The following is a 22,755-nucleotide window of genomic DNA, read 5'->3' as shown; positions in this document are numbered from 1 at the left end:
TTTCATTAAGAAAACTGCATTTAGGGGCGCCTGGGTGGCTCAGTCAGTTGAGCATCCGACTTTGGCTAAGGTCATGATCTTATGGTTCGTGAGTTTTGAGTCCCACGTAGGGCTCTATGCTGACAGCTCAGAGCTGGGAGCCTCCTTTGGATTCTGTGTCTCTCCCTTTCTCTCCTCATTCATGCTCTTTCTCTCTCAAAAATAAATAAACATTTTTAAAAATCGCATGTAGGGGTGCCTGGGTGGTTCAGTCAGTTTAGTGTCAAATTCTAGGTTTTGGCTCAGGTCATGATCTTGCAATTTTGTGAGTTCAACCCCGATGTGGGGCTCTGCGCTGGCAGCACAGAGCCTTCTTGGAATACTCTCTCTCTGCCCCTTCCCCCACTCACACTGTCTCTGTCTCTCTCAAAATAAATAAATAAACTTAAAAAAAAATCCTTGCATTTACCACTGCAAAAATTTAGTGGGAAGAGTAGTACTGTTCCATAAATTTTTGCAAATCTCTTTCATGTCATGCTTAAAAGAGGACAGCTAGTTTGTCATGTCTGTATCTGCATTGGATCTATTTTGAAATCACGTTGTCTCTGGAAAACTTCAGTGCACACTTGAGCAAATGAAAGTGAAAAAAGAAAATCTTTTAGTAAGATGAGGATAGTTCTGATTCAGGCAGGACCAGCCAGAACTCAGGGGAAGGCAAGTGAGATGCCTAGGACACAAGATTTAAAGCAGCACTCACTGCGGTGCCTGGTGGCTCAGTTGGTTGAGCATCTGACTTGGGCTCAGGTCATGATCTCATAGCTCTGTGAGTTTGAGCCCCGCATCGGGCTCTGTGCTGACGGCTCGGAGCCTGGAGCCTGCTTCGGATTCTGTGTCTCCCTCTCTCTCTGCCCCTAACCCACTTGCATTCTGTCTCTGTCTCTCTCAAAAATAAATAAACATTTAAAGAATTAAAAAAAATAATAAAGCAGCACTCACTGCACAAGCAAAGATGTCTAACACCATTAGTCATCAGAGAAATGCCAATCAAAACCACAATGAGATTCCACTTCACATCCAACAGGATGGCTAGCATAAAAAAGTCAGATAATAACTGTTGGCAAGGATATAGAGAAACTGAAACTCCTACATACGGCTGGTGTGAATGTAAACTTGTACAGTTACTTTGTAAAACAGTCTGGCAGTCCCTTAATTAAATAGAGAGTTCCATATAACCCAGCAATTCCTCTTCTAGGCATATACCCAAGACAAGTGGAAACAAGTCCAAAACATGTCCAAAAACACGTACACAAATGCTCATAACAGCATTATTCATAATAGACAGAAAGCGGAAACAACCCAAATGTCCATCAGCTGATGAATGGAAAAATAAAATGAAATATATCCACACAATAGAATATTATTTGCTCATAAAAACAAATGAAATAGTAATACATGCTACAGCATGATGAACTTTATAAACGTTATACTAAATAAAAGAAGATAATCATAAAAGTTCACATGTGGGCGCCTAGATGGCTGGTTGGTTGAGCATCCAACTCTTGACTTTGGCTCGGGTCATGATCCCAGGGTCATGGGATCGGGCTCCATGTCAGGCTCTGGGCTGAGTGTGGAGCCTGCTTAAGACTCTCATTCTCTCTCTCCCCTCCCCCGCTCTCTCAAATTAAATTTTTTTTTAATTTTTAATAAATTAAAAGAGGAAATATTCTGCATGAAATATATCTTTTTACATTCAAATTTTCTGTGCCCTTATATTTAAAACATATATTAGGGTTTTGTCTTTTAAATCTAATTTGCCAATCTTTGTCTTTTAATTGAGAAACTAAACCTTTTATTTTATTTTATTTTATTTTATTTTATTTTTTAATTTTTTTTAACATTTTATTTATTTTTGAGACAGAGAGAGACAGAGCATGAACAGGGGAGGGTGAGAGAGACAGGGAGACACAGAATCCGAAACAGGCTCCAGGCTCTGAGCTGTCAGCACAGAGCCCGACGCGGGGCTCGAACTCACGGACCTCGAGATCATGACCTGAGCCGAAGTCGGCCGCCCAACCGACTGAGCCACCCAGGCGCCCCTAAACCTTTTAAATATAACGTATTATAATATAATTAGGGGCGCCTGACTGGTTCAGTCAGTGGGCATGCAACTCTTGGTCTTGGGGTCATGAGTTCGAGCCCCACTTAAAAAACATAGAATCTTTGGGGCACCCAGGTGGCTCAGTCAGTTGAGCATCCGACTTCAGGTTAGGTCAAGATCTCACAGTTCATGGGTTCGAGCCCCATGTTGGGCTCTGCACTGACCACGTGAGGCCTGCTTAGAATTCTCTCTCTGCCTCTCTCTCTGCCCCTCCCCTGCTCATGTTCTCACTCTCTCTCTCAAAATAAACAAATAAACATAAAAAAAATAAAATCTTTAAAAAAATAAAAAAATATATATAATTATAGATCATTTAAATTTGAAAAAGGCAAAACAATGAGGTTTTTAGAAGATAATACCAGAGAATATGATCTTGAGCCAGGAAGTCCTCTTAAACAAAATAGAGAAAGCACCAAACATAAAGAAAAAGATAGTTTTGACAATGTTTCTGCCTACAAAATCCTTGATAAATGTTAATATTTACTGAGAGTTTGCCATGTACATCAAGTTAGGCAGTTTACGTACATCGTATCACTTAATCTTCACAGCAGGCTATAATAAGTCAGTCTATTACTTTCCTTACTTTGCAGGAGGTTAAGTAGTTCACCGAAGGCCGCACAGCTATCACCCGGGAGTAGAATTTGAGTCTATCTGATTTCAAAGCTGATTTCAAAGTGTTCTTAACCACTGCCCTCCCAGTGTGGGGGGCAGATTTTTTTTAAGTCTTTATCCTCTGAGGGGTGCCTGGGTGGCTCAGTTGGTTGAGCGGCCACCTTTGGCTCGGGTCATGATCTCATGGTTCGTGGGTTTGAGCCCCTCCTTGGGCTCTGTGCTGACAGCTGAGAGCCTGGAGCCTGCTTCAGATTCTGTGTCTCCCTCTCTCTCTGCCCCTCCCCTGCTCATGTTCTCTCTCTCTCTTTCTCTCTCTCTCTCTCTCAAAAATAAACATTAAAAAAAATTTTTTTTAAGTCTTTATCCTCTGAAACTAGCATTCTCCTTCCTTCCCCCAGCATCTTACATTCACTGCTTCTATTGCTTCATCATCTAATTGTCATCCTTCTGCCATATCCTTTATGACAAATTCCAATCCAAGTAATTACTCACCCACTCCTCAACTCCTTGTTGTCTAGATCCAACCCCCAATGATGATATGCTAATCATCAGAGTAGGGAACTGTAGGAAATCCTAGTTATGGTACCCAATGGCTTTTTCTCAATCTTCATCTTTACTGACCTCTTTTGAACCTCCCCCTTCTTTGAACACAATTCTCCCTTAATTTCTAAGTCATACTTTAAGTTTCTCATTCAACCAATACACTTAGTTGACACCAACTTTATGTGTGCTTTGTGCCAGGTACGGGGATGCGAACGTCAAAATAAAGTTCCAAACCTCAATAAACTTGTCTAGATTAAAGACAATTAGGCAACTACCAAATAGTACACATGATATTTTATATATTATATATATATACAATCACATAAAAGAGCTAAGAAATTTCATCTAAAATTGCAGTTAAGTCTATGGGCTTTAGAGTCAGATAAACAAGGGTTTGAGAGCTGAATTCATCACTTGTTGTAAAATTTTGGGCAAGTTATTCAAAATACTTTAAAAATTAGGTGAATCATTACAGATTACATCATGCTTACTATAGAAGAGCAGAATGCTATTGGTGTTTGTAGAGAGAATGAACCATATAAGGTTGAACCCATTATACAAATTACTAGAGGAATGCCTTATTTTTAAATGGTTTGATAAAATTGTAAGTAAACACAAACAGCTAAAGTTCCCCCTGCCAAAGCTTGTCAGGGTACATTTGACATAGTCATCTACTGCTGCAAACATTATAAAATTAGTATGTAAACTGCACAGACACAATTGCAAAGGAAAAAGAATGCCTTTTAGAGACATGAGATGCAGCTTGGTGCCCTGGCTTGGATAATGCCAGACCTACAGAATATTGGTTAACCACGCTACCCATACGAGACTACGGAAAGAGCATGGGCAGACAAAATGTAAACATTTAATAGACTGGGAAACATTGGCAAAGTCCCCAAGATTAACTCAAGGTAGAAAAGCGAGAATATATTTTGTTTATTTGTTCTTACCAAAGGCTATAAACCCGAAAGAGATCAAACTGCAAACCAGTTGACTATTAAACTGCTAATGCTGGAAACCAGCCAGTTAGGCAGACTGCAGGGGCTATCTGGTTGAAATGAGCATACCCAAGAACGTATTTTACATGACATACAAATGGACTGTTCAGTGGCAAACTAAGCAGATGAAGTGGCGGGCATCTGTGTTGCCACAACAGACCACCCTTCACCAACATAACCACAAATAGTACTCCTCCCCTCCCCCACGATTACGAAACACTGTTTGACCCAGGAGTCGAATCTGCTGTCAGCTAAAGCGTGTCAATAATGTTCCTCGCCGTTGCAGTTTCACTGAATTTTGCTTCGATACAGTCAGTTCACTGGTTTCAGTTCCTTTCCCTCCTCCCCCAGTGGCACAATGCCAGCTGGAACAGTTTTTTGGGCAAGGGTGGGATTTTGTAATTTTGACACATGCACAAATTTTACATTTGAAATTTGGTGGCTTCTGACATCAACTAAAATAGTGGTTGAGGAAGTAATTTCCAAGCATGGCCTCCCTCATACAGTTAACCTAAAAATAACCTGTATAGGGGCACGTGACTGGCTGTGGAATGTGTGACTCTTGATCTCAGGGTTTTAAGTTCGGGCCGCATGTTGTATGTAGAGATAACTTTAAAAAAATAAAATCTTAAAAAAAAAACCCTTATATATTATGTAAATAAATAAATAAATATCTGTTAATAGATATAATATAGAATATACCCTCTCCCTCTCTATATGTGTGCATGCATGAGTGTGTGTGTGTGTGTGTGTGTGTAGAGTGTTAAACAAAAGGGAGTCCCATGTATGGCCTCCTACGTACTCTCAGTTTCCTTTACAAAGACAGCTATAACAGGGGCGCCTGGGCGGCTCAGTCAGTTGAGCATCTGACTTCAGCTCAGGTCATGATCCCACACCTCATGGGTTTGAGCCCTGCATCAGGCTCTGTGCTGACATCTCGGAGCCTGAAGCCTGCTTCAGAGTGTCTCCCTCTCTCTCTCTCTGCCCCTCCCAGATTACCCTCTGTCTGTCTCTCTCTCAAAAATGAGTAAACATTAAAAAATTTGAAAAAAAAAAGATGCTATAACAGATTTTATCCACAGGATAAGGGAAAATAAATAATATATACCGAGCATTTTGCATAGTGCCTTTAAGTAATTCAATTTCTAAATTTTTTTTTAATTAAAACAATTTTTTTAATTAATTTATCTATTTTGAAAGAGGCAAAGAGAGTGTGAGTGGCAGAGGGGCAAAGAAAGAGGGAGAATCCCAAGCAGGCTCTGCGCTGTCAGTGGAGATGCCATGCAGCGCTTGAACTCATGAAACCGTGAGATCATTACCTAAGCCAAAATTAAGAGGTGGAGGCTCAACCGACTGAGCCACCCAGGAGCCCCTAATGTTTTTTTTTTGTTTTTTTTTTTAAGTAGGCTTCACTCCCAACGTGGGGCTTGAACTCATGACCCGGAGATTAAGAGTCACATTCTTTACCGACTGAGCCAGCCAGGTGCCCACAATTTCTAAGTATTTATAAAATGCTTACCAGTATTGCCTCTTGGGATGACCCTAAAAGAGATGCTGAATTGTACCAAGTAGAATAAGGCATTCCAAGAAATGAGAATGTTATATGCAAAGCTCTGAGAGCAGCAGAGTGTGGTGTATGGAACAATGTCGGTGGCTAAACTGGAGAGGACAAGGCTAGAGGCAGGGAAATTATTGAAAGATGATAAAGAGAGATGACGAGTGCCCAGACTAGAGCAGTGGCAGAGGAGAAGAGATAGATCAAAGAGATATCCAGGATGCAGAACTGATAAGGAGTGGTAGACAATTAGATGGGGGAGGAAGAAAAAGACTGATGGAAATCCTAGGTTTGTGATGTGATTTACATGCTGGTGATAATGAACCACACAGCCACAAACCTATTTTAGAGGAAGAAGCAGAAGTGTTTGGTGTTGACATATTTAAGTTAATGTAAAGCATCTAGGTAAAGATCATCTGCAATATAGTAGACATTCAGAATTCAGAAGTCAACATTTTTTTAGAATACCTAATCAATATAAATACTTACATAATTGGTTCTTATAGAATCACCCTGGCAATGACAAAGGGATATTAATCAAGAGTTAACAGATTATAATAGAGTTTTATGACTGACCCAGAAAGTATAGGGCTAGTCAAACCGGAATTAAGTAAATTAAAAACAAATTTCCATCACTACCTCAGCTGCTTTGCCGTTGTAAAGGCGAAAATGATTACAGGCCTTAAGATTGAGTGCGATGGTGCTTTCAGGGATTTGCTGAAGGTAAACTGCCAGAACTTCCTGAGACACATCATAGTAATCCAGCTTGTAGTAACACAGGGCCACATACACATTGAGGGCAAGGTATTCCCTATTAGGTGAAAGGATTAAGGGTTAACAGTTGAAGTCTACTTCAGAGAAATGCTGTCAAACGACAAAGACTTTTTTAATGGTTAAAAATGGACAGCCAGGCGGAGAAAACATGAATTTGCCTTTCGAAGAAAGAAACCAAGATACCATCAGTGTGATATTTTTCTTTTGTACTGTAATATTTGGTCGTTTTAAGTAGAATGAAAGATGACAACGAAAGGAGAAAGGGAAACATTCAACTCCTACTCGTTCATGTTAAAAAAAATGAAACTAACGTACTGGGCAAAAACTGTAAATGAGCACATGCGGTACAGGGGACTGACACACAAGAAGCAGACTCGATGAGTGAGGGGGAAATGGCTGGGGTGCAGGTAAAACAAAAGGAGAGAAGGCAGGTGGGTGAGACATTTGGGAAAGTGAGAGAGAGACCACATGGTCAGTGATAAAAGTTGGAATGTTAATTCTCGGGAATGGTTTATTTCTAATTTTGTCAAAACGTTACCTACGATGTAATACAATGCTGAAATGATACATTTAGACCATGAATTTTCAACAGGAGTTAAGAATTCTTCTGAAGAAATGGAAAATCGTACTCATTTAAGTATAAAGCATAGATATACGTTTGAGATGTAAATGGACACACGGTGTATCTGTGGTTTCAATGCTTCATGAGAAGGTGGCTGGGGAAAAGAAGTCCAAAAAGGCTCTCTGGAAGGGTGATAACGAAATTAAGGTGGAGAAATCCTGATCTGGAGAATAAGGAGTTCTTAATGTGGCCAGATTATTAGCCAAACACATTTGAACCCATGGTGATAATAGATCGAAACCATACTAGGTCCTCAGCCAAACTGTTTCCAGGAAAAAAATAACAAAATGAGATTCTGAGTAGACATAAAAGGGCACAGACCTGTTATCTAGCAGTATTCGCTTATAAATATCAATAGCTTCTTGGTAGTGAGATCGCATATAGTGGATTGAGGCCAAACTGAGTTGATCTTCTGTGATATCCTGAAGATTCTGATGAAAGTTCATCAACTTCTTCTCATCATTAAACTAAAATTGTCAGAGGAAAAAACACATGAAAAGATTCATATTAGAGAACAGTTAATCAATACCTATGGTACAGAGATTTTAACTCCTCCTTCAACCACCTTGTCTCTCTGTTCTCCCTATTTCTCTTCAGTTCCTTATCTTCTCTTCTGTCTCCTTCAGAGAAAGAATGAAAACAGCTCTGGAGGCATAGCCTTGACAATGGAAAACCTTTAAGTCACAGCTAATAACCACCCTCTTCCTTCTTCCTATTTCTTTCTAGCTTTTCTTTTTTTCTATGTCTTTTTATTGCTTTCATTTGCTGTTTATAAGAGAGACATTTTAAAATATAAAGACACATGGGGAGCCTGAGTCAGTCAGGCTCAGTCAGTTAAGCATACAACTTTGACTTAGGTCATGATCTCTTGGTTTGTGGGTTTGAGCCCCTCATCAGGCTCTGTGCTGACAGCTCAGAGCCTGGAACCTGCCTCAAATTCTGTGTCTCCCCCTTTCTCTGCCCCTCCCCTACTTGCACTCTGTCTCTCTCTTTATCAAAAATAAATAAACATTAAAAAAATTTTTTAAATATAAAGACACAGTAAGATAGAAAGTTTAAAAGTATGTCAAGAGATATAATAGACAAATATTATACAAAAAAGAGCCAGTGTAGATATACAAATATGACAAAGTAGACTTTATGTGAAGAGGAATTTCTAGAGATAAAGAGAGGCATTTCATAATGATGTTTTAATCCACTAGATGGATATAAGAATTCTAAATTTGTATGCACTTAATGATACAGTCTGGAAAACATGTAAAGCAAAAACTGAAAGAACTAAACAGAGAGATAGATAATTACAGTGTGATATTTTTAAATGCACCAATTATTTTCATATATTGCACATGGGTGATGTGATAAACTTTCTGTAAAATAATTTAGCAATATCAATGAAAATCTTTAAAGTTGTTCAAATTCAATTAACTCAGTAAGCTCATTTCTAGGATGTTCAGAATAACATTTTTGTAATTAAAATTAAAACAATCTAAATGGAAAAATAAATAAATAAAACAATCTAAATGGGACTGATTCCTTGATTTCTCTTTGTGCTGCTTCATTTTTGGTGTACAAAAATGCAACAGATTTCTATACATTGATTTTTGTTTCCTGTGACTTAACTGAATTCATGTGTCAGTTCTAGCAATTTTTGGGTGGAATCTTTTAGTTTTTTTTTTTTTTTAACCAAGTTTTCTATATAGAATATCATGTCATCTGCAAATAGTGAAAGTTTTACTTCTTTGCCAATATGAATGCCTTTTATTGCTTTTTGTTGTCTAATTGCTGAGGCTAGGACTTCCAGTACTATGTTAAATAACAGTGGTAAGAGTGGACACCCCGGTCTTATTCCTGACCTTAGAAGAAAAGCTCTGTTTTTCCCTGTTGAGAATGACATTAGTTGTGGATTTCTCATACATGGCCTTTATTATGTTGTGATATGTTTCTTCTAACCCTACTTTGTTGAGGGTTTTTATCATGAACGGATGATGAACTTTGTCAAATGCTTCTACTGCATCTATTGAAATGATCAAAAGGCTCTTATCCTTTGTTTCATTAATGTGGTGTATCACATTGGTTGATTTGCAACTACCGAACCACACTTGCAGCCCAGGAATAAATCCCATTTGATTGTGGTGAGTGATTCTTTAAATGTACTGTTGGATTAGGTTTGCTAGTATTTTTTTTTAATTTTTTAATGTTTATTTATTTTTGAGAGACAGAGAGACAGAGCATGAATGGGGGATGGACAGAGAAAGGAGGACACAGAATTTGAAGCAGGCTCTAGGCTCTGAGCTGTCAGCACAGAGCCCGACGTGGGACTCGAACTCACGAGCCACCAGATCAACACCCGAGCCGAAGTCAGACACTTAATGGACTAAGCCACCCACGTGCCCCTGTTTGCTAGTATTTTATTCAGAAATCTTATATCCATGTTCATCAGGGATATTGGCCTGCGGTTGCCTTTTGTAGTGGAATCTTTATCTGGCTTTGGTATCAGGGTATGCTGTTCTCATACAATTAACAACACAAGAAACAACAGGTGCTGGTGAGCATATTAACAAAGGGGGACCCTCTTACATTGTTCTTGGGAATGCAAACTTGTGCAGCCACTTTGAATACAGTATGGAAATTCCTCAAAAAGTTAAAAATAGAACTACCCTACGATCCAACAATTGCACTACCAGGTATTTACCCAAAGAATACAAAAATACTAATTCAAAGGGATACATGCACCTTGATGTGTATAGCAGCACTATCTACAATGGCCAAATTATGGAAAGAACCCAAATGCCCACTGACTAATGAATGGATAAAGAAGATATGGTATATATTTACCATACCAGAAAGACAAAGAAACTGATCCCATTCACAATTGCACCAAGAAGCATAAAATACCTAGGAATAAATCTAACCAAAGATGTAAAAGATCTGTATGCTGAAAACTATAGAAAGCTTATGAAGGTAATTGAAGAAGATTTAAAGAAATGGAAAGACATTCCCTGCTCATGGATTGGAAAAATAAATATTGTCAAAATGTCAATACTACCCAAAGCTATCTACACATTCAATGCAATCCCAAGCAAAATTGCACCAGCATTCTTCTCGAAACTAGAACAAGCAATCCTAAAATTCATATGGAACCACAAAAGGCCCCGAATAGCCAAAGTAATTTTGAAGAAGAAGACCAAAGCAGGAGGCATCACAATCCCAGACTTTAGCCTCTACTACAAAGCTGTCATCATCAAGACAGCATGGTATTGGCACAAAAACAGACACATAGACCAATGGAATAGAATAGAAACCCCAGAACCAGACTCACAAACGTATGGCCAACTCATCTTTGACAAAGCAGGAAAGAACATCCAATGGAAAAAAGACAGTCTCTTTAACAAATGGTGCTGGGAGAACTGGACGCAACATGCAGAAGGTTGAAACTAGACCACTTTCTCACACCATTCACAAAAATAAACTCAAAATGGATAAAGGACCTGAATGTGAGACAGGAAACCATCAAAACCTTAGAGGAGAAAGCAGGAAAAGACCTCTCTGACCTCAGTCGTAGCAATCTCTTACTTGACACATCCCCAAAGGCAAGGGAATTAAAAGCAAAAGTGAATTACTGGGACCTTATGAAGATAAAAAGCTTCTGCACAGCAAAGGAAACAACCAACAAAACTAAAAGGCAACCTACAGAATGGGAAAAGATATTTGCAAATGACATATCGGACAAAGGGCTAGTACCCAAAATCTATAAAGAGCTCACCAAACTCCACACCCGAAAAACAAATAACCCAGTAAAGAAATGGGCAGAAAACATGAATAGACACTTCTCTAAAGAAGACATCCGGATGGCCAACAGGCACATGAAAAGATGTTCAACGTCGCTCCTTATCAGGGAAATACAAATCAAAACCACACTCAGATATCACCTCACGCCAGTCAGAGTGGCCAAAATGAACAAATCAGGAGACTATAGATGCTGGAGAGGATGTGGAGAAACGGAAACCCTCTTGCACTGTGGGTGGGAATGCAAATTGGTGCAGCCACTCTGGAAAGCAGTGTGGAGGTTCCTCAGAAAATTAAAAATAGACCTACCCTATGACCCAGCAATAGCACTGCTAGGAATTTATCCAAGGGATACAGGAGTACTGATGCATAGGGGCACTTGTACCCCAATGTTTATAGCAGCACTCTCAACAATAGCCAAATTATGGAAAGAGCCTAAATGTCCATCAACTGATGAATGGATAAAGAAATTGTGGTTTATATACACAATGGAATACTATGTGGCAATGAGAAAAAATGAAATATGGCCTTTTGTAGCAACGTGGATGGAACTGGAGAGTGTGATGCTAAGTGAAATAAGCCATACAGAGAAAGACAGATACCATATGGTTTCACTCTTATGCGGATCCTGAGAAACTTAACAGAAACCCATGGAGGAGGGGAAGGAAAAAAAAAAAAAAAAAAAAAGAGGTTAGAGTGGGAGAGAGCCAAAGCATAAGAGACTGTTAAAAACTGAGAACAAACTGAGGGTTGATGGGGGGTGGGAGGGAGGGGAGGGTGGGTGATGGGTATTGAGGAGGGCACCTTTTGGGATGAGCACTGGGTGTTGTATGGAAACCAATTTGACAATAAATTTCATATATTAAAAAAAAAAGATATGGTATATATTTGCAATGGAATATTATTTAGCCATAAAAAAGAATGGAATCTTGCCATTTGCAATGATGTGGATGGAGCTAGAGAATATTATCCTGAGCAAAATAAGTCAGTCAAAGAAAGACAAATACCATATGATTTCACTTATATGTGGAACTTCAGAAACAAAACAGATGAGCATAGAAAAGATAGAGAGGGGCAAACAAAGAGAAACAGATCCTTAATGATGGTTACCAGATGGGAGGTGGATGGGGGAATAGGTTAAATAGGTGATGGGGATTAAGGAGTTCACTTGTGAGGATCATGGGGTATGGAATGTATTAAAAAATTTTAAATAAATAAATACATAAATATGATCTAAAAGTCAAATAACTATGAATTGTTAAATAAATTATGATACATGATACAACGAAATGTTTTTTATAAAAAACATTTTAAACAGTCAGTCTTAAAGACTATTTGTGCCTCAAGGATATGCTCATAGTATAAAGATAGGTAGAAAAAAAAAGCAGAATATAAAAATATATATTCAACATGAGTCTCACTCTTGCAAAACAAAGAAATGCATATATAAATATGCATACAAAAAATAGTTATCTTAAAAGGAGATATAATATACCAAAAGATTGAAATGTAGTTACCTTTAAATATGGTAAATGTTATTTCCTTTTTCAATTTTTGTTTACTTACATTTTATCTAATGGAATTAATGTGTAACTTCTTTAATATGGAAAATTATTTGAAAAAAATTTTATGATGATGACCAAAATTATTGATATAAGGCAATTTTGAAAAGTGTGTATGTATTTCTAGAAATTAAGACAAGGTGTCTTCGAGTGTGCTTCCAAGAGACAATAGGAGACAGTGGAAAGAAACTAATCTTAAATGACTGCTACTTACGAAGAACTAAGATCTAACATCTCTTAATAAATTAGTAGGGTAAAGAACATTAAGGGGAAGAAAATTTTATAAAATTAACACCTATATTCTATTTGTTCTACAAATTCATTAACAAGCATTTCTAGTTAATTATCTTTCACCAGGGGCACCTGGATGGCTCAGTCAGAGGACTTTGGCTCAGGTCATGGTCTCAAGGTTTGTAATTTTGAGCCCTGCATCCGGCTTCGTGCTGACAGTGCAGAGCCTGCTTGGGATTCTCCCTCTCTCTCTCTGCCACTCTCCACTTGCACATGCTTGCATGCTCTCTCTCTCTCTCTCTCAAAATAAATAAAACTTAAAAAAATTTTTTAAATTATCTTTCACCATTGTTTTTAATAAGAAAGAAAAAATATTTTAAAAACAAGAAGTGTGAAACAAGAACATAAATACCTTATGAGCCAAGTGGAAGAGGAGGCGATTTTGAAGTCGGCTTTTTGGAGCTAGAAAAAAAAGTTCAAGCTACTTATTAATTGTCAATGGCACTTAGTCCCCTGGAAGAATAACATGAGACAGGGGCGCCTGGGTGGCTCAGTCGGTTAAGTGTCCAACTTCAGCTCAGGTCATGATCTCACGGTTCGAGCCTCACAGTGGGCTCTGTGCTGACAACTCGGAGCCTGGAACCTGCATCAGATTCTGTGTCTCCCTCTCTCTCTGCCCCTTCCCTGCTCACACTCTGTCTCTCTCTGCCTCAAAAATAAACGTTAAAAATTTAAAACAAAAAAACAAACCATGAGACAAAGATAAAACTTCCCAAATCCTACACACGTGATCATGATATGTCTCTAATATGATATATATTATTTTAGCCTGTTCTCTACTTACAGTAGCAGGAACGGCATCAAGAACCGGGAAAACAACATTGTAAGGTTCTATTATTCCCCAGCACTTGTTCTACTGGATTCTATGATGGTGACCCACAGCACAGCACACACAATTCTGGTAGCAGCCACCACCGTGCTGTCCACACACTGATCAAACACTGGAAACAAACAGCTATGTTTATCTCATGTCATGTAGGAATCCAGTCTCATTCAGTTGTGCTTCCCGGTATTCGTTGTCAAGTCCTTCTGAAATCTCTTTTTCCACAATTATACAGCCATAGTTTCTTAAATACTAGCCCGATCTCTACTCCATAGATCTAGCATGATAATCTGCCACCCTGAAACAGCCAACCAAGAGAAAACGTTAACACCTTTCGAGTTCCAAATCTCCTCTGCACTGTTGGAGAATTTTCCTAATCCTAGATACCTAACCCCGTATCTCTTTACAGGAAAAAAATGATACTTCAATGTATTAAAAAAAAATTTATACAGAAAGAAGGATAGCTACCTTGATCACTTTCTATGTGTCTAATACTGTTCTCACAGATAAAATCTAGAAACATGAGATAAAATAAGTGACGTAAAGGCCCTATAACAAAATTAAGAAAAACTACATTAGTACATGGGAAACAGTTTGGGTACAAATCAAGAAAGGCTTCGAGTTCCACAGTGTCCATGAATTTGAGCTGGAATTGTTCCTAAATATGTATATATCAGTTAATTCTCTAAGAATTCTACCCTGGGAATTTGTTATTCTTCCCTAACAAATTTCATAACAAATGTTCCTTTCCCCCCTTTCTCTACATTTCTTTGAATTTAATTTGATTCAGTGCACCTGGGTGGCTCAGTCAGTCGAGCATCTGACTTCCGCTCAGGTCATGATCTCACGGTTCGTGAGTTCGAGCCCCACATCAGGCTCTCTGCTATCAGCGCAGAGCCTGCTTCAGGTCCTCTGTCCTCCCCGCTCTCTGCCCCTTCCCCGCTCACGCTCTCTTTCTCAAACATAAAATAATAAAACACTGAATTTAATTTGATTCATACTGTCATTATTCTTCATCTTTCCACCCCTGGTTCTCTTTGCCCAATTCTTATTTGCAAGTTGATGCCCAGTTCTTCTTAGACGGCTGTCAGGACAGGTCAAGCAAACGAAAATAAGTCTGGATTCTTTAAGCGGAAATTACTTGGCTTCTCATTGAGAAACAGGGAAAATAGCTATAAAATCCACATCCATAAGGGCTTAAACAACTACACCAATTCCTACAATAACATGAACATCCTACCATAGTGGGGCTTAAGAAAGATAACGTGGGGTGCCTGGGTGGCTCAGTCGGTTGGGCGTCCGACTTCGGCTCAGGTCATGATCTCGCAGTCCGTGAGTTCGAGCCCCACGTCGGGCTCTGTGCTGACAACTCAGAGCCTGGAGCCTGTTTCAGATTCTGTGTCTCCCTCTCTCTCTGACCTTCCCCCATTCATGCTCTGTCTCTCTCTGTCTCAAAAAAATGAATAAACGTTAAAAAAAAAAAAAAAGAAAGATAACTTGCTCTTTTGCTTCCCTCATCCTTTTTTTTCAGCCTCTGGGGAGGTGGGGGAGAGGAAGCTCCACGGAGATTAACTCTCTCTTTAAAAGTAAAATTGCTAAGGCTCAATATTCTTTGAAGAATAAAGCTATTTTTTAGTTTTCTTTTTCTTAATTATTATTTATTTCTTGATTTTAGTTAGTTAGTTTTTAGTTTTATCATGGTACTTGGTTTTTCCTCAGTAAAAAATGAATTGGGGCTCAGGGGTGGCCCAATCCATTAAGCGTCTGACTCTTGATTTCTGCTCAGGTCATGGTCTCACGGTTCATGAGTTTGAGCCCCGTGTTTGCCTCTGCGCTGATAGTGCGGAGCCTGCTTGGGATTCTCTCTTTCCCTCTCTCTCTACCCCTCCCCCGCTCACAAGCACATGCTCTCTCTCTCAAAATAAATAAACTTAAAAAAAAAAAAGAAAAAGGAATTAAATAAGTTTTAAAATCTCCAAAATAACTCTTTCCATTAGTGATGAATACTAGATATTAAAAGGGGCCAATTTACCTTTAAATCCAGCTGCTTCAGCTTGTTTATACATTCCAAGAAAAAAGTAGGTACAGGCTAGGTTCACCCAGACTTCAGGATTGCAGTTTTCCTCTTTTGTTGCACTTTCATATTCCTGAAATATACATTAAGCAGGGATCTGATTTCAGCCGTAAAGCAATCGATGAGCCATTCTTCTACAATGGAATAGGATTTCTTACTGAGACTGGGCAACTTCACATTTAGGGAATCCTATATGCTCCTCAACTGTTCTGTACCTTCAAGGTTACATACTGAAGCTATAGCTCAATCCTACCCACGTGGGCTGTTGTGCACACAATCTTAAACTGGTTTTTCCCCCTTTTCACGCTGATCCATGAGCTAACAAACCGCAAAATTTAAAGTAACTAAAATATTTTATTTTTGCTAACTTAAAAAAAAATGGGTACATGGGTGGCTCAGTTGGTTAAGGGTCCAACTCTTGATTTCAGCTCAGGACATGAGCCCATGGTTCGTGAGTTCGAGCCCTGAGTTGGGCTCTGCGCTGAGAGGGTGGAGCCTGCTTGGGATTCTCTGTTTCCCCCTCTCTCTCCACTCCTCCCTCCCTCCCTCTCTCTCTCTCTCTCTCTCTCTCTGTCTCTCTCAAAATAAATAAATAAACTTTAAACATAAAAGCTACCTTATAAGAAATATATAGGTTTGGTTAACTTAAAATCTGATCATCTTAATATACTATAAATATTGTTTCGTTCTAATTGTTTTCTGGGTTAGTTTATTTGGCTTTACATTCTATTTCTTTTAAGAGTTTATTTTATTATTATATTTTTAAGTAGACTCCCCGCCCAACACGGGGCTCAAACTCACAACCCTGAGATCCAAGAGTCCTATGCTCTACTGACTGAGCCAGCCAGGTGGCCCCATTTGGCTTTATATTCTATTTTATTTTTTTGACATTTATTTATTGATTTTGAGAGAGAGAGAGAGAGAGCATGCACACATGCAAGCTCAAACAGGGGAGGAACAGAGAGAGAGAGAGAATCTAAAGCAGGCTCTGAGCTGTCAGCTCAGGGCAGAGCCTGACACAGGGCTTGATCTCACAAGCCTGACATCATGACCTGAGCTGAAATCAAGAGTCAGATGCTTAATCGACTGAGGCACCCAGGTGCCCCCTGGCTTTATATTTGAAAAAGGTATTTTTTTCCTGCCAAGTACACCTGAGATTTACGTTGTCAACCACATTTTCCATATACCCTATTTACCAGTCTTTACCAGATTCCTTTGTTTCTTTTTCTTACTACATATGGGCTACTCTCTTTTCCCTATACCTTTCAAAAATACCATCAGCCTCTATTGTCTTTTTCATATCTTCCCTTTGCCCTAATTGATTTTGTTGTTGTTGCTGTTTTTAATGTTTATTTTTGAGAGAGACAGACAGACTGCGAGTGGAGGAGGGGCAGAGAGAGAGGGAGACACAGAATCTGAAGCAGGCTCCAGGCTCTGAGCTGTGTCAGCACTGAGCCTAATATGAGGCTCAAATTCACAAACTGTGAGATCATGACCTGAGCCGAAGTAAGACACTTAACCAACGGAGCCACCCAGGCACCCCAGTTTTTGTTGTTTTAAAGTTTATTTATTTATTTTGAGAGAGAGAGAGAGCATGTGCGAGCAGGGGAGGGACAGAGAGAGAGGGAAGCAGAATACCAAGCAGGCTCCGTGCTGTCAATGCAGAGCCTGATGTGGGGCTTGAACTCATGAACCATGACATCATGACCTGAGCCAAAATCGAGTCCTCTGCTCAACTGAATGAGCCACCCAGGTGCCCCTGTTGTTTTTGTTCATCATCTTACCTCATTACCTGACCTTGGACACTTTCATTCCGGTTATGCAGGTTTTAAAATAACCTTAGATTACATTTTGAGGGTAAGAATATGTGGTAAGTAAACAATTTCATTTATGATTTAAAAACTGTTTGACTAATGGCATCTAAAATTTTATCTAGATTCATAATCCTATAGATTGCTCATTAGATAGGTACTGTTTAGGGGCGCCTGGGTGGCTCAGTCAGTTAAGCGGCCGACTTCGGCTCAGGTCATGATCTTGCAGTCCGTGAGTTCGAGCCCCACGTCAGGCTCTGTACTGACAGCTCAGAGCCTGGAGCCTGTTTCGGATTCTGTGTCTCCCTCTCTCTGACCCTCCCCCGTTCATGCTCTGTCTCTCTCTGTCTCAAAAATAAATAAACGTTAAAAAAAAAATTTTTAGATAGGTACTGTTTACAATGACAAAGAAAAACAACTTTTAAAACTGCACTTGCAGAAATATAAAGATAATATAATCTTTCCTATCTAAAATGAACCAAGAAAAATAAAAATGAACTTTTGAGAAAGGCATCTTGGAAATTTTATCCAAAGGGGTTTTTCTTCTCCTGAAGCTTTCCTTAAGAAATACTAAGTGAGTTGGGGTGCCTGGGTGGCGCAGTCGGTTAAGCGTCTGACTTCAGCCAGGTCATGATCTCGCGGTCCGTGAGTTCGAGCCCCACGTCGGGCTCTGGGCTGATGGCTCAGAGGCTGGAGCCTGTTTCCGATTCTGTGTCTCCCTCTCTCTCTGCCCCTCCTCCGTTCATGCTCTGTCTCTCTCTGTCCCAAAAATAAATAAATGTTGAAAAAAAAAATTAAAAAAAAAAAGAAATACTAAGTGAGATTTGAAGAATCTCACTAGTATATATGCAAAAGCAAAGAGTAAACAAGATATATATATGTGTATATATATATGTATATAAGTATATACACTTGAACACATATAAAAGATTTATGAAGCAATACATCAAACAAGAGCCAATTGTTGCCTCTGTTAACAAAGAAATAGAATTGGGAAAGGGAGATAGGATGACTTTTTTCTTTTTATCTTGTTCCCTTCTGTATTGTTTGGATTTTACTAAGAGCGTGAATTATTATAATACAGAGCTTAATAACTTTTTCAAAACCCTTCTGTTACAATTTTTAAAAATTGTTTTAAGTTTTATTTATTTATTTTGAGAGAGAGAGAGAGCATGAGCAGGGGAGGGGCAGAGAGAGGGAGAGAGAGAGAATCTGCACTGACAGTGCAGAGCCTGATATGGGGCTTGAACTCACCAACAGTGAGATCATGACCTGAGCTGAAATCAGGAGTCAATACCCAACTGACTGAGCCACCCAGGTGCTCCATACCTTTTTTTTTTTTTACTAACCTCCAAAGCTCTCTTGTAGTCACCCAGGTGAAAAGCACAGTATCCAATCCACAAATTAGTGTCCTCTTCTTGTTCCCCAACATGCCGTTTGAACTTCAGGTTAAAATTTCATTTAAAAAAACCCAGAAAAACAGAACAAACAAACAAGAAACATGAAAAGCTTTGAATAAACACTGTTTAAAAAAACTGTTATGTTAAGCTATGGATGAACAATAGGAAATTGAAAGTAACAGAAGCAAGACAATAACATTTAATTAAGTCTATATACCTAAGGAACTCAGCACAATTACCTTCTAATTGTCACAGAGAATGTATCTGCATATTTCTTAAATGCTGCAATAACTATCAGAATCTAAATTTTATTTATTTCGTGAGGCATCATCAAAAGGCTGGAACAATTATTGTTACATAGCAACTGAAACAGGCTATACTGAAACAACATATATAGCCACATGATCTTCCCAATTCTTTTCAAGGTTAGGAATTAAAAGAATTTTAATGTTTGACTTCTATATTATCCAAGAAAACTATAACACAGATAGATTATTTCTTAGATATTCACAAGATGAAAATTTCTCGTTCACTTAATATTTCCAGTTGAAAGAAATGCATAATTTCAAATATTTCACGTTCATTTTTCTTTTTCTTTTTCTAAAATTTTATTTATTTATTTATTTATTTATTTATTTATTTATTTATTTTGGGGAGCGAGAGAGAGAGAGCACATGCAAGGGAAGGGCAGAGAGAGAGGGAGACAGAGAATCCCAAGGAGAATCCCAATATGTCTGGGACATATTAAGGAACACAAGAATTACGTGAAGTATCTAACGCCAAATAACTGAAAGTTAGAGATTAAGCAATGAACTCAAGGCTACCAGAGCCAGAGAAGGTAGTAGCAGGGACTGTCACAGCCCACTGACTCTAACGCCTGTGTTCTCACCCTCCATGCTCTATGCATTCAAACTCACACTTCAAGCCTATCCCATTAGTGCACACATATATCTTTGATAGGTTATGACCTTCTGCTGAGAGCAAATCAGTAAATCATTCTGTAACCCTTGAACAGGTTTACCATGACCTGTGAGAATTAAGGATATTAGGAAGCCTGGCCTCGTTTTTGTCCATTGGGAGAAAATATATGTGAATTCCCCAGGCAACAAAAGTCCTGTTTTCGAGGAAATGAATGAGGCTTTTGAAAGAGGAATCTGAACTCCCATGGTTAGGTGAGTTTTCCATTCTACAGGCTGAGAAACCAAACACATGGATAAAAAAAACTAAATAGGGAGCCGACACATATCTGCAGATCATTGCTACAGAATATTGGGTGCCTTGACTGTGACAAGATGGAGACATCCAATGATACTTTCTGGTCTGGGTAAGAACTTACTCCTATAGTTAATTCTATACATTAGAAATCTTCTTTTCGCAAAATGCTGTGGATTTGAGTACAGTGCCTTAAGTCTGAAGACATTCTTATTTGAAGTCTTCCTGAATTTGTCCCAGGAATTACCGGGAGCCAAAGGAAAGCTCATGAGACTTCCTCACCCCAAACCATGGCAGTTCCCATTCCCATACCTCATGGCACTTGACAGGCCACCTAAGAATGTAAGCACAGAGCAGAGTCTCCCTGACAACCTGAAAGTAGTGCAAGATTACACAGTAAGGGAAATGTGGTTGTTGTCTAAAAAGAGAGAAGAGAAATAGAGACTGACAAAAATTAGACATATACCTACCACTTAGTCCACTGACTTACAGAGCTAGAAGGTCCTTCCAAGTCAACTTCCCCACTTTAATGATGAGAAAGCTGACACCAAAAAAGTCAAACAAGATGCTCAATATCAGAGCTAGTAAGAAACATAGAAGCACACGTGGAAGATTGAGAAATACATAAAGCTCACTAAAACAATCATTGTTGATAGATTATAAGTAAGATAGCTGGAGTAGTAATTCGGAGAAATGACTGGCAAAACACAACTGGGCTATGCCGTCAAAACTCTTCAACTCTTCACTGTTTGGTGTGCTCCTTCATTCTCCTATAACATATGATTCCCACAAAGCAGTTTCTCAAGGTATAGTGTCCTTGGATCATCTATGTCAGAAGCACTTGGGCTACGTGACAAAAATGCAGGTTCCTGAACAGCACCATATTGTAAAGAATCAGAATCCCTGGGGTGCCTGGGTGGCTTAATCGGTTAAGCATCCGACTCTTGATTCAGCTCATGACCTCACAGTTCGTAAGATGGAGCCCCACGATGGGCTCTGTGCCGAGCATGGAGCCTGCATGGGATTCTCTGTCTCCACCCACACCCCCCCCCCCCGCTCCTCCTCTGCTCTCTCTCAAAAACAAGTAAATAAACATCAAAAAAAAAAAAAAAGAAAGAATCATAACCCCTAAGGCAGGAGTCGAGGAATGTATGTTTCAGTAAGTACCCTAAGTGATTCTGATGCGTATTAGAAGTTGAGAAGTACTCCCATAAAGATTTGAAATATTTTCTGAAGATATGGTATTCTAGGCAACAAGCATGAAGCACCGTAGTATTATTCAAATGATTCAAATTTTATAAGATATAAGAGGAATAAATCATAAATTGGTCAGGGGTTGGGATAAACAATGTGTGAACTGATGCTGTATCCAATGTCCCTCCAGAGTTTTAGCTGAATTCACCATCAGTGGGACTAGACATAATTGAAAGCGTCCCTCAAGAAGTAAGCCGATCTTGTTAGTTCATCTTTAATCAGGTTTATCGTTAACACGGAATCTGGAACCTGTGCCAGACTCGATTTATAGGAAGTCCCCCGCCCCCCAAAGCATCCACCTGTTCCAACAGCACAACGTTGGAACGAAACCAGCGTTCACCCAAGCATTCATCCATATTCTGGTATTCACCTCCTAAGAAGCAATCTTCTTAGGACATTACCTCCAATAGGGTAATAGCTCCAGTGAAATCTCTTTGTGAAAGTAGCTCCTCTAGTTTTGGAATCTTCCTACCTTTCTTCTTTCTCTTGTCAGCGTGCGGTAGGTCCCCGCCTACAGCAGGCTTGGCCCTTGAAAGCATCTGTGAAAGAAGCAACAAAGACAGCTGTATGATCCAATTCCGATGGTCAGATTTAAACTCAGAGTAACAGCTCCAGGATTTGCATGTCAAATCCTTAACAACCAACCCCAGGGAAGCCCATTCAAACTCTTTGTAACAACTATTTTACTAAAAGGGCCATCACCCTGTACTTGGGCTGAACCCAACAGCTACTACATGTTATCTTCTTTATCAATTCATTAGAGCGGGGTAGGAGATGCTTTGGCGCAGCTTCTCTCATCTCAGTCTTCCCTTGGTCTGCTTTCCATCCCACGCGCAGCCTAGACGTGAAGTGGAGAAGCGGGAGGGAAGAAAGCATCGAGGTGTTTACAGTCGCGTCCCTGTCTCCCGTGAGAACGTGGGTAGGGCAGGGAGATCATCCTCCGCTGACACTCCTAGACTTAACCCAGAAGTGTGTTGGGAGCCTCCGATCTCCAGGTCTAGGATCCACTCAAAGTTCTCCTCCCTCATTGTTCAGAGCCACTAACCATCTTGAGACTTGGTTCGGTAAGCCTCTTCCCCAGACGGACAGAAAAGGCCCAGCCTTAGCGCCTCTCTGCATCCACACCGCTGGCTCCGTCTCCACGGCAACCCCGCGGGGGTGGGGTCTGGTTCGCCGCGCAGAAAAGCTCCCAGGGGAACCCGTGCCCTCCGCCTTTTGGTTCCGCTTCCTGCTGCCGCTGCGGGAGGAGAAGTTCTCCCCTCAGGAGGAGAGGCAGGGTTTGCTGTGCTGGGAGTGAACGT

The 22,755-nt window shown here is 39.6% G+C and overlaps 1 protein-coding gene across 1 annotated transcript in view; it reads right to left on the bottom strand.

Annotated features, from left to right (window-relative positions):
* The window catches only part of IFT56 (intraflagellar transport 56), a 47,599-nt gene extending 25,606 nt beyond the window's left edge, over window positions 1-21,993 (bottom strand). Inside the window, exons 1-6 of the mRNA XM_047097428.1 lie at window positions 21,856-21,993; window positions 18,938-19,030; window positions 15,736-15,850; window positions 13,233-13,282; window positions 7,563-7,708; window positions 6,485-6,656 (exon numbers count right to left, since the gene is read on the bottom strand). Of these exons, the coding sequence (XP_046953384.1) occupies window positions 6,485-6,656; window positions 7,563-7,708; window positions 13,233-13,282; window positions 15,736-15,850; window positions 18,938-19,030; window positions 21,856-21,993 (714 nt within the window). The remainder of the gene's footprint in view (window positions 1-6,484; window positions 6,657-7,562; window positions 7,709-13,232; window positions 13,283-15,735; window positions 15,851-18,937; window positions 19,031-21,855) is intronic.
* Between the last annotated feature and the right edge of the window lie 762 nt (window positions 21,994-22,755).

This window comes from Lynx rufus, unplaced genomic scaffold (assembly GCF_022079265.1).
Source record: "Lynx rufus isolate CCGP_SWC_20201006 ecotype Redwood Valley unplaced genomic scaffold, mLynRuf1.p SCAF_4, whole genome shotgun sequence".
NCBI classification, from domain to species: domain Eukaryota; kingdom Metazoa; phylum Chordata; class Mammalia; order Carnivora; family Felidae; genus Lynx; species Lynx rufus.
The sequence above is the reverse complement of the archived record's forward strand: the minus strand, read 5'-3'. Positions and strand labels throughout refer to the sequence as shown.